This window comes from Gekko japonicus, unplaced genomic scaffold (assembly GCF_001447785.1).
Source record: "Gekko japonicus isolate JY-2015 unplaced genomic scaffold, Gekko_japonicus_V1.1 scaffold804, whole genome shotgun sequence".
Lineage (NCBI taxonomy): Eukaryota > Metazoa > Chordata > Lepidosauria > Squamata > Gekkonidae > Gekko > Gekko japonicus.
In genome coordinates, this window is record NW_015159735.1 from 52003 (window position 1) to 64306 (window position 12304).

Here is a 12304-nt window from a genome sequence, read left to right on the forward strand (position 1 = left end):
TCATCTAACTTACTTTCAACCTTTGGCAACCCTTGTTCCAGCAAGAGTGAATGCTGTTACTGTTATCCTGCACCACCTTGTGGTTAGAGATCATAATGCGGAGCTAAAATGGCTCCTGCTGATACAGGAGTTTGGGTTTTAAAAGAAAATGTGGCTTACCGTCCACGTATCTTACAAGGACAAAAATCAGACATGGGGTGGCAGAAGACAGCTTGATAACAAGGGGTTTGGGTAAACAGGATCTAAGTAATGTTTTGAGTATAGCAGAAGTTATGGGCTTCCTAGTCTCTAAGGCTGTAAAATTAAGCAAAAAAAGTAGGATGGGTATCAGGCTACGTTGCTGGGATCAGGGAACATCTTGGAGTGGCGGTTCCCGATGGCACTCAAGGAGGCGATGGTCCGTCCTCTCCTGAAAAAACCATCTTTGGACCCGGTTGAATTGTCCAACTATCGGCCGGTGTCCAATTTGCCCTATTTGGGCAAACTGATTGAGAGGGCGGTGACGACACAGCTACAGGGCTTTCTGGATGACGCTTCTGTCCTTGATCCATTCCAGTCCGGCTTTCACCTGGGCCACGGGACAGAGACAGTACTGGTTGCCCTTACTGACGACCTCCGGAGGCATCTGGATCGAGGAGGTGTGGCGGCACTGTTGTTGTTAGACCTGTCGGCCGCATTTGATATGGTTGACCACCAGTTGCTGTCCCACTGCCTCGCCAACGCGGGGTTACAGGGGCTCACCCTTCAATGGCTTGTCTCTTTTCTCCAAGGTTGGGGACAGAGGGTGGCGCTAGGGGAACAGCAGTCCCGGAGGTACCCGCTCGAATGCGGTGTGCCTCAGGGGGCAGTGCTTTCCCCAATGTTGTTTAACATCTACATGCACCCTCTTGCCCAGATTGCCCGGAGGCATGGGCTGGGGTGTCATCAATATGTGGATGACACCCAGCTCTCTCTGATGTCAGGTGGCCAGTCAGACTCCCACCCAGAAGATCTGAACCGGGCTTTACAGGCCGTGGCTGGGTGGCTCAGGCTGAGCCGGCTGAAACTAAACCCAGTGAAGACGGAGGTCCTGTGCTTGAATCAGGTCGGTTTGGGATTGGGGAATCCCTCTCCCGACCTTCCATGCCAGCGTCAGAAGTTAGGAGTGCTCCTGGATCCCTCCTTAACTATGGAGGCCCAGGTGGCAGCCACTTCCAAGTCGACCTTTTACCATCTTAGGCTGGCTCGGCAGTTGGTTCCCTTCCTCGACCGTGATGACCTGGCTACAGTGATCCATGCGACAGTCACCTCAAGGCTAGACTACTGTAACACTCTCTACATGGGGCTGCCTTTGTTGCAGATCCGGAAGCTGCAGCTGGTGCAGAATGTGGCGGCCAGGCTGTTGATGGGTCTCCCGAAGTGGGAGCACATCCGGCCTGGGCTGAAAGCACTGCACTGGCTGCTAATAGCATACCAGATCCATTTCAAAGTGCTGGTGCTTATGTTTAAAGCCCTATATGGCCAGGGTCCGACATACCTGAGGGACCACCTTTCCCCACATAGACTCCTAAGAGCACTTCGGTCTGGGACACAACATCGCCCGGTGATTCCAGGCCCCAGGGAGGCAAGGCTTGCTGTGATGAGGGCCAGGTCCTTCTCAGTGGCGACTCCTACCTGGTGGAATGAGCTCCTGGAGGAGATCAGGGCCCTGCGGGACCTAGTACAGTTCCACAGGGCCTGCAAGACAGAGCTCTTCTGCCAGGCTTTTATATAGGAGCCGCCACTACCACTACCACCACTACCAACTGTGTTGGCAACAAATGGAGCAAGGAGATGGCCTTATGGAAGATCTGGCCACAATACAGCGCCGGGCTGGTACTGCTGGACTGGATAGTTTAACATACTGGACACTACCTACCTCCATGAAAAACCACCTATCTCTAATGAATGATCACCTTGTTTAAATTTGAGCACTTTATTTGTAATAGTCATTGGTTTACTGTTTTTACCTTGTTTTTATGTATGGGCATATTTTGCCCTCTTGTAAGCCGCCCTGAGCCTGTTTGCGGGGAGGGTGGGGTATAAATACAAAAATAAATAAATAAATAAATAAAATTGGTAGGAACTGGGGAATGGTTTTGAAAGATTTGCTAGGCTTTACTAGAACAGGGCTCAGACCTTGTTTTGTACACTAGGCAGAAACTCAACAAGGGTAGTTTGAATTTCCAGCTCCATAATTTCTGCCTGCTGGGAAACTCTGGAAAGCACAGGAGCCCTTTGGAGGAAAAAACAAAGAGCACATTTGATTCTGACAGTGTCTTTCTCCCATGCTTCCTTCTCAGCAATGCTTTTCCCATCTGCTCAACGCGTGAAGAGGTCCTCGGCCACTCATCTCAACCCCGTCCTTCAGAAATCTCAGGAAGACGTGGACCTTCTATTCGAGGTTCAGTATGTGTGAGAAAACTTCTCGGCTCTCTCTTTCTGTCTCTGTAAAAATAATACCAGCAAATCTGGATAAGCACTGAAATGAACAACACACGTGAAAATGGGCAGGAAGCAAACAGGAAAGGCTAGTCAGGCTTTGATCCACAGACTGTATGGATCCTTCAGGGGCAGCGAAGTGAGCTCACTCCACAGTGTGAAAAACATGCATTTGTTCCTGTTCAGTCATATGTGTATCTTTAGCCTAAGATACGTGCTTCCTATTTTATGCCAATATTTATTTATTTATACCATAGTTTTCTCCCCAATGGAGAGACAAAGCAGCTTCAAACTTTGTTCACTCTGCTCTCACGTTATCCTCACACCACTCTGTGAGGTAGGTTAAGAGAGACAGTAGAGAGATAGTGACCAGACTAAGCTGATAGTGACTGGCCCAAGGTCACTCAGTGAGCTTCCGTGACATGACCTGGCTCTCCTAATGCTGTAACATAGGGATGCCAGCCTCCAGGTGGGACCTGGGGATCCCCTGGAATTACAACTCATCTCCAGATGGCAGAGAGATCAGTTTTGGAGGGTAGGCTCTCATGGCATTGTACCCCACTGAGGTCCCTGTCCTCCACAGGCTCCATCCCCAAATCTCCAGGAGTTTCCCAACATGGATCTGGCATACCTACCCCCCCCCATCCCCTGCTGAAAAAAAAGCACTTACCTCGCCCCCCCCCCCCCCCGGTTCACTAGCTGCAAAGTATTTGATTTGGCCACTTCTTGAGCAAAAACCTCTTTTTCACTTTATAGAGGAATGGCCTGGGCAGTGGGCACTATATTCTGTAGCCGATAGCACCTTCTGCGGGTCTTTCCCACAGAATTTCAGAATAAAGCGCACATGCAGAGCAACTTCTGAAAATGGTCCAAAGCAAACTTGCTTTGAAAGAAATCCCACTGTCATCAGTGGGATTGCTGAGTATATATAAGAATACATGAAAATACTTGAAGCCATCTTATACTGAATCAGACCCTAGGACCATCAAGGTTGGCCTTGTCTACTCAGATAGACAGTAGCTCCCAAGGGTCTCAGGCAGAGGTCTTCCACATCCTTACTACCAGGTCTTTTTGACCAGAGATGCTGGGGAGTGAACTTGGGACCTTCTGCATACTAAGCAGGTGCTCTACCAACTGTGCCACAGCCCCCCCCCCCACTTATAAACTTCATGTAACATCCCCTAATCTATGATTGTGCATGACTGTCACCCACCCTGAAAGCAGAACCATCAAAGCAAGAGTATCATACCAAATTAAGGTAAAGATTTCCCTTGCTTGAAAGCCAGTCGAATCAGACTCTGGGGGCGGTGTTCATCTCAGTTTCCAAGCCAAAGAGCCAGCGTTGTCCAAAGACTTCTCCGTGGTCATGTGGCCGGCATGACTAAATGCTGAGGTGCACAGAACGCTGTTACCTTCCCATCAAAGCAGTACCTATTTCTCTACTTGCAATGTCTTACTTTCGAACTGCTGGGTTGGCAGGAGAGATGTACAAATATACTTTTCTTTCTTTTTTTGCTTCTTTTAGATTTCACACATATTTGTTCCTGAGCATTTTCACCCCTTCATTTTTACTGGCTGCCTTCCATTTAGTTAATTTCTTTTGCATTTTTTTAATGCCATGTGTATTCCATTTGGATGTTATATGCCATTTGTACACTATTTATATGCAAACATGGTCATGTAATTGAAATTTGTTGTTCTGGCCAGAATCAAAGACAACTGCAGTTTCATTCTGAGAATCAAGGAAGCATATTATTATTATTTTTTTAAAAAACCCTCTAGCTTTCCAATTAAACCAGTGTTATCACAAAATCCAATAACATCCAGCATTGTGTAGTAGTCAGAAGCTTGGACTATGACTCATGGGACTTGGACTCAAATTCCTATTCCGCCGTGGTTCTCATGGGCTGACTTTGGGCCAGTCCCACTCTCTCCACCTAATCTATCTCACAGGGCTCTTGTGAGGCTAAAATAGCTGAGAAAGCCATGCACACGGCCCAGAGCTCCTTGGAGGAAGGACAAGGGGGAAAGCGATAGATTCAAAATCCAGTCCCCCCCCCCATCCCTACTAAGTAATAAGAGCATTGTCGTTTTAGCAGTCGGCCATAATAACCACAGCATATGTGCAAAGAAATGGAACTGTGCTTCCCAGGGTCTCCAGGTCCCCACTGGGGGGGTGTCAAATGCAGGTTGGGAAACTCCTGGAGATCTGGGGATGAAGCCTGGGGGAGACAGGGACCTCAGTGGGGTACAATGCCAAGAGTCCACCCTCCAAAGCACCCATTTTCTCCTGGGGAACTGATCTCTGTAGTCTGGAGGTGAGCTGTAATTCCAGGGGATCCCCAGGTCTCACCTGGAGGCTGGCATCCCAAGTTTCTGTCCCCAACCAAAAACAGCAATTTTGGTGGCAACAAACAACAGGCATGGAGAAGTTGCTCCACAGAGGCACTTCCCTTAATGTCTGCCTGATGGGCCAGCCGTTGAAGAGCAGCTCTCAGACAAGAATAGCAAGCGAGCCCTGTGAGTCACTGTATACCGACAGGCTCAGTGCAATCACCACTCCCCAATAACCAGAACCCTTTCTATCACAGAGCAACATCCTCACTAAGGAAGTGGGGAGGGGCCCTTTTGGCACTGAAAGGTCATGATTCTAAGCAAAAGGGGATCTAAGGGTGCCAAGTGCCCCTCCGTAACCACTCTCAATTTGATGGACTGGAAAACAAGCAAAATCTAACCTTAATTCTTTTGGAATTATGGCCAAGATTCAGGATTCCTCAAAACACTAAAGTCCTCATTTCCACCCTTTTAGCAGCAGCAAAGCATGTGCTTGCTTCAAATTGGAAATTACAGACGCTCCCCTCGATGCATCAGTGGTGCCAAAAGGTATGGGGATATATTTTTTTTTTTACTGGACAAGACCTCAGACTGGATGGCACAGCAAGATAGGTTACCACTACTAGTATTATGACCAAATGGTCATCATGGCTAGATGCTTTTGCTGACCCAGAAGAACACCCTTATTCATTCGCACATAGGGCTGCCAAGTCCCCCCGGGGGGCGGATAATCCCCCGCTTTGGAGGGCCGATTTCCGCCGCCACGGAATCGGGCCCCGGGGGGAACCCCACCCCGGTGTGCACGTCAGCCGGATGTGACGTGATGACGCCGGGCATGCTGGGGGCGGGGCCACAGCCATTTGAGGGGAAAACATAGAGTTTTTTCCTCAAATGGCTGTGGCCCCGCCCCCAGCGTGCCCGGCGTCATCACGCCACATTTGGCTGACGTGTATGCGGCGTGCGCACGCTTTGCGCGAGCACGCGCACTCAGGACGCCGTCCGGGAGCCCCCCGCCGCGAGGTAAAACAGACTTGGTAACCCTATTCGCACACCTTGTATCTTTACCATTAAGTAGTTGAAGGATCTCTAAAACTGGTTTGAACTCCATTTATTTTCACTTTTAATTATTTGAATAAAAGCTCAACATTGGCAGATAACTTGTAATGGCAATCCTTGATTCACCACAAACTTAATGATCACTTTGTAATTGCTTTACTAAGTACTGCATTGTATTTTATTTTAATCTTCAATCAACTGTTTAATGTTTTAAAAAAGCAAAACTGTACAAGGTGATGAGCCAGATTTCAGTCCAGTGGCTCCTTAGAGGCCAACAAGATTTTCAGGGAGATAGGTTTCTGACAGTCCAAGCTCCCTTCATCAGATATACCTTTGTTAGGTATGTCTGACAAAGAGAGATTCAACTCTCAAAAGCTTCCGATGTTTGAAAAAAGCAAAGAACATTCTGCAGGATTTGTCACACCCTGGACATTCCCTGTTTGAACTGCTGCCTTCGGGCAGAAGATATAGGACAATTAAAACAAGGACAAACAGATTAAAAAATAGTTTTTATTCGAGAGCTATTACTGCCTTAAATGCTGTATGAAATTGGAATTTGGGTGACATTAGTGGTTTTAAGTTGCTATGTGAACCTTAAGGGAGTTATGAGATAGTGGTGAATGGTTGTGTGAGTGTATATGAATATTGTTGTAGATCATCGAAATGATTGCATCTTAATTTCATTGTACTATGTACAATGACAATAAAGTATATTACTACTATTACTGTTATATTTTGAAAATCTTGCTGGTCTTTAAAGTGCTACCAAACCAAATCTAGTCCTTCTACTGTAGAACGATGCAGCTACCAACTGAAATGGTACGAGGTTCCATCACCTGACTCTGAGGCAGCCTTGTAGCCAGAATTTTTGGGTTCGTAGGGCATGGGGAAACTTTGTGGGGCAGCAGAGGAGGAGGGAGGGAGAGGGAGAGGGGTGGCTGCACACCTGCCCTGAACTCCAAGCAGCAAAATCGCTGCTTGGAGTTCATTGAAGGCGTGCAGCTGCCAATCTCCCTCCCTTCCTGCAAGATGTAAAGGAGCCTCCAGCTGATTGGCAGGCCATGTGCTCCCGCCAATCAGCTGGAGGGCCCTTTTAATGGCACAGGAGGGGAGGGAGGGGAGAGGGGCATTGGCTGTTTTGGGGCGTGCCTCACATATGAGGGGGCGGAGCCCTGAAATGCCCCACTGTAGCTACGGGCCTGCTCTGAGGCCCTAGTTTACACAAAAATAAACGAGGTGACAAATATGTGTCTAAACTGTTCTGCTTCAAGCCACAGGTGTAAACTTACACCATGGAATATTTCCCCACGAACACAGGAAACTATCACGTTTGGAAGAAGACTAGGCTAGACTCCTACTCTCTGCTCGCTGCCGTTTTCTATTGACAATGTGGAGAAGTGTTCCAGGTACTTGTCACTCTCCACTGGGATCGCCAGCATCTCAGGTCCTTGTGCCTGAGCCTCAGCTTTGGGGGCAATTGCCAAGTGGCAGGTTGAAACCTCAGGGTAGCCTACACATTGGATGGCTCCAGTCTATGCCTGCTGGCAGAAACTACTTCACATACAGGTTATAGATGGGAACCGATAATCCAGCACTGACAGCTCAACAGTCTTTTGCATTTAGCACACAGTTAATCTCCATGGTATATATCTTTTTTTTTTACTTTCGAATCTGAGCGTAAATCCCTCTCTCTCTGTTTTTGTGCTAGTTTCTAACGGAGCTGGAAATCAACAAAGATCTGAAGATCTCTGTCAAGGACCAGGAGCTGGCTTCCATGAGGGTGGCTGAGGCATTTGACACCCTTTGCAACGACGTTATCCCCAAAAGCATCACAGACATTCGCAGGCTGAATGCCAGGCTTTCGGGCTACCCTGGGATGCTTAAAAAAGAAGATTTTGAGAGGACAATACTAACCATGGTCTACACAGCATATCAGGCTGCTCAGTCCCAAGGACACCAGAAAGACACCTGGGCGGAATCCTTTGTCAGCCTCTACAAGGTCCTGAAGCACGACTTGACGTTCCCATCCAGCCAAACACCATCCTCTCAAAGGACTTTATAGATCGGAACTTCACTCTCATAGCAGTACGCATCACTTTCTTTGCGGTGTAAAAAAGAAAGTGTTTTTAAGACCCTACAGGCAGGGAGACTTTCTTTATTCTCTGGCTCCTCCTAGAGGACACCTGTAGTAAGATCTTTTCTACAAGAAAAACTGGTTGCATTCATTCCTACTAAAGCTAAAGACAGACCAGGGCCGAGTTCAGACTGGCAGCTTGCCCCGATATAGGCGCATGTGAGGAACGTTTCACAAGCAGATTAAAGGGGCCGTTCACACAGGCACATCTGTCCAGTGTTCCCCACCCGTACTCAACCCGTCTTGTAGCACTTGCCTCCCGGGTTTAAAAGATACCTGGTGAAAGTGGTAGCAAACCCTGGAGAGCCCGTTTATCCCGCTTCATTCCGCTTCCCAGAAGTGTGAATGCTAACCACTAGAAGCTGGGAACAGTCCGCGTTAATAATGTGCACCGGCTGTTCATGCTGACTGACCTCCTAGCCTCACTCTGGCACCAGGAAGGTGCAGGTGATTGCCTTGAAGAGGGGGTAGTGATGTCGCTGGATGTACCTATGGCACACAGCAGCCGGATCCTGCCCTATTTGCTGCTGCACCTAGGTGCCTAGGCATCTGCTGCAGGGAAAACGCCGCTTACAGCCGCGCCTCCGGGCCAACAGTGTGAACGCACCCTCACGCCTTCTCCTGGTATGCTCCTGCATCAGTCCGCACAGTGTGACCTGGAAAACCCGGAACAGTTTGTTCTGGCTCTTTTTTGCAATGACTCCTTCCCACTTCAAACTGCCAGTCTGAACTCAGCCAAGACTTCCCTGGTCAGCATCTATGTTTTGCCAATGGGCCACTAAGTGAAGAGTAATAAAGCAAGGCCCCAAATCAAGAAGCCTGAAGACCAGTTCCGTTGCACTAGCTGTCCCTCCTTCTCCCCCTCTTTCATGTCTATTGCCCCCATTAGAGGGGAGTGGTTGCTTTTTCCTGCAGGAAATGTTTTTCAGTAAGCGGACAACCCTGTATAAACTCATATTTTCTATCTGTTACCATTCCCGGTCAAACGAGATTCACTGGTTTTGTACTGTTTCAAAAAGTTGGGGACCTTGACAGACCGGAGATAACAGTGAGCCAAAAGAAAAAGTGTGCTCTACCTTTGACTCAAAAAGAGGCTTAGATAGCTCTATGGAGGAGAGGTCCATCAGTGGCTACTAGCCAAGATGACTAAAGAGGACCGTCACTTTCAGTGCTAGGAGGGAACATCAAGGGAAAGCCTTGGCTTATGTGCCCTCCAGTTGGCCTTCTGGAGCAACTAACTGGTTGGCCACTTTATGAAATGGGATGCTGAGTTAGATCCAGCAGGGCTCTTCTTCACTCTCAGATAGAATGAAGAGTTGTTCCAATAAAGGAACTAAGACTAAAGGAACTGGCGAAGGTGTTTCTATATTCTACGTGCATCAGGCATCACTGTTTTCTGATTAAGCTGCTCAAGTGGTTAAGATGTTGAACTGCAGGCTGGAAGGTCGGTAGTTCAGCAGTTCGAGACCCGAGTGCCGTATGATGGAGTGAGCTCCCGTCTCTGGTTCCACCTCCTGCCAACCTAGCAGTTCGAAAGCAAGAAATTGCAAGTAGATAAATAGGTACCACTTCGGTGGGAAGGTAACAGCGTTCCGTGCGCCTTGGTGTTTAGTCATGCTGGCCACAAGACCACAGAAATGTCTTTGGACAGCGCTGGCTCTTCAGCTTGGAAATGGAGATGAGCACCGCAACCCTAGAGTCGGATTCGACTGGCTTTCGAGCAAGGGAAACCTTTACCTTTAACATATTTCCCTGGTTCATGACTCTTGTTCTAAGGCATTTGTATGTACTTTAAAAATTGAGTTGTTAGTTTTCTCTGAGGAACAAAATAAAGGAGAATATTTTGGTGATAACTGTCACCCAGCAGTCAGGGCCAGTGACAGAGGGGAACTGGAGGGACAAAATTCAGGGGGCCTGAGTCAGCTGCAGGGCCCCTAGAGCCAGCATCATGCGGTTTTTATGGAATGCATTAAAAAATATATTCTAATGCAGTTCTGACTGCAACAATTAGGGGTGCAGGGAAGGCAGAGCACAGCAAAGAGTCCGGCCTTTCTGCTAGGGTTGCCAAATGGGCCCGGGGGGCAAGGAATCCCCCACTTCCGAGGCCCAATTTCTGCTGTGGCAGAATTGGGCCCCGGGGGGAACCCTGCCCCCAAAGCTGCGTTCCCGGAGGTGACGCAGCCACATTGCTGACGTTGGGGGCGTGGCTGAGCTCGTCAGGGGGGGGAAACTATATGGTTTTCCCCCCGACAAGCTCGGCCACGCCCCCAACGTCAGCAACATTGTGTGTCACTTCCGGTGATGTTGCGGCGGCGCGCACACGCATACACGAGGAGCTCCCGGACGCCAGCTCGGCTCCCCTGCTCTGAGGGGTAAGTCGAGTTGGCAACCCTACTTTCTGCAACGTTTAACACAAGGCTGAGGGGAACTGTATGCTGATTTTGCTAAACCTGTCAATCAAGCCTGCACTGGAGCAAGGGAAGACCAGCCAGGACAGGATGCAGCCTCCCAAAAAGGTCGATATGGTTTGCTCTTTCCTTTAGTTCCACCCAACTCCTGCACAGCCAGATCTTGACAAGAGGCAGCCTTTTTAGTGTGTGGTAGCAAAAAAAGAAAGGAAAAAAAGAAACTTTTGTTGTCTTTTCCTACATTTCTCTAACTCTTTTCCGCATCTCCTCCTTCATTTTGTTCTCTTCCCTTCATGATCTGCCATTCATCTAGCCCCGGTATGCATTTTTCTTCCCCCACCTTTCTTTTTCAGTCTTAATGCCTCCTCACCCATCCTGATTTGACAACTTAGAATGTATTTAATGGTAATATAGAAGCAAACCTTTGTTAATATTATGGACAGAAGGGGGAGTTACTATCTCCTCATAACCTATCAGAGTAGTAAAAGGATGCTCCCCCCCCCTTTAACATGCATGATAATAAATGTTAATCTGTCTCAGTGGTAACAAATGAGAAACAGATGTTATAATTTATTTATTTATTTACTTTATATCCCAACTTTATCCCAAGGGGAACCATTGTTCTCCGCTCCTCTGTCTTATCTTCGCAAAAACCCTGTGAGGAAGGTCAGGCTGACAGGACGTGATGGGCCCAAGTTCACCCAGCAAGCTTCCATGGCATGAGAGGGGATTCGAACCTGGATTTCCCAGATCCTAGTCTGACACCTAAACCACTACACAACCTTAGTTTCCACTGCAAATAGCATGGGGGGGGGGGGTCCAGAGATAACCTAGGCCAAAATATTGCAGTTCCTTTCATTTTGGTCCTGGAATGCCCATGTCAGGGCTATTTTGGGGCAGGAACGCACAGGAACAGAGTTCCGGCTGGCTTCCAAGTTGGCCACGCCTAGCAGGAACTCATTAGCATAATAGGCCACACCCAACAGCAGAAACTCATTAGGATTGGCTACATTAGGGGTGTGCGGCCTAACATGCAAAGGAGTTCCCGCAAAAGGTGGGTGTGGTGTGGCTGGATGAGCACACTTCTGGTAATATGGGGGTGTGGCCTAATATGCCAATGAGATGTGCTGTCATGGGTGTGGCCTAATATGCTAATGAGTTTCTGCTGTTGGGTGTGGCCTATTATGCTAATGAGTTCCTGCTGGGCTTTATCTACAAAAAGAGCCCTGCCCATGATCATCCTAAAACTCGTGGTCCAATTTTGATTTCTCAAGTTTTATTTTCTGATGAGTTATGCCTGCCACAAAGGGACAAACAGATTGACATGTGGATCCTTTTATTATTATAGATGCATGCTGATCGGGGTCATGGGGGTGGGGGATCAGATGAAATCTTTGTCTGGGGCCCGTGGTGGCTCTCAGCAGCCCTCTCAGGACCAGCTTAGCTCCAGCTTGGTTTGGATGAATGTCTGCAAAGTTTCTCCACTACAAGTAAAGCAGTGATTAAAAGGCCTGAGAAAGAATGTGAGCATGCAGACACATCCTGGGGCAGTGGCATTTCAATCTGAAACCTGGTCAGCGTTTGTTTCGGAGCTAGTGAAGGTGACAGACTGCAATAGAAGATGTAATGTTGCACTCCTCCTATGCGTGAGACAAACACAATGAATCCTGAATGAGACATGGGATTAAAAGAAAAATCATCACCAGTATGCTGATAAATTAAAAAGGCACCTTTGCAACAGAAATTTTAGGTAAACTCTTTCGCACACATATGACGGGGAGTCAGCATTTACCCTCTCAACATTACGCCGAAGGTCTAGTAACACTAATATTTATGCATATTTCCAAAAACAGTGGACTCACAGCCAGTCCAAAAGGCCCAAGCAGTGTCAATGCCCTTGCATGGCTCTGAG

At 48.1% G+C, this 12304-nt stretch overlaps 1 protein-coding gene across 1 annotated transcript in view; it reads left to right on the forward strand.

The window, feature by feature from the left end:
- Positions 1–7912, forward strand: part of FAM180A (family with sequence similarity 180 member A) — a 32344-nt gene extending 24432 nt beyond the window's left edge. Inside the window, exons 2-3 of the mRNA XM_015429345.1 lie at positions 2322–2422; positions 7559–7912. Coding sequence (XP_015284831.1) covers positions 2322–2422; positions 7559–7912 — 455 coding nt within the window. The remainder of the gene's footprint in view (positions 1–2321; positions 2423–7558) is intronic.
- Positions 7913–12304: the final 4392 nt, after the last annotated feature.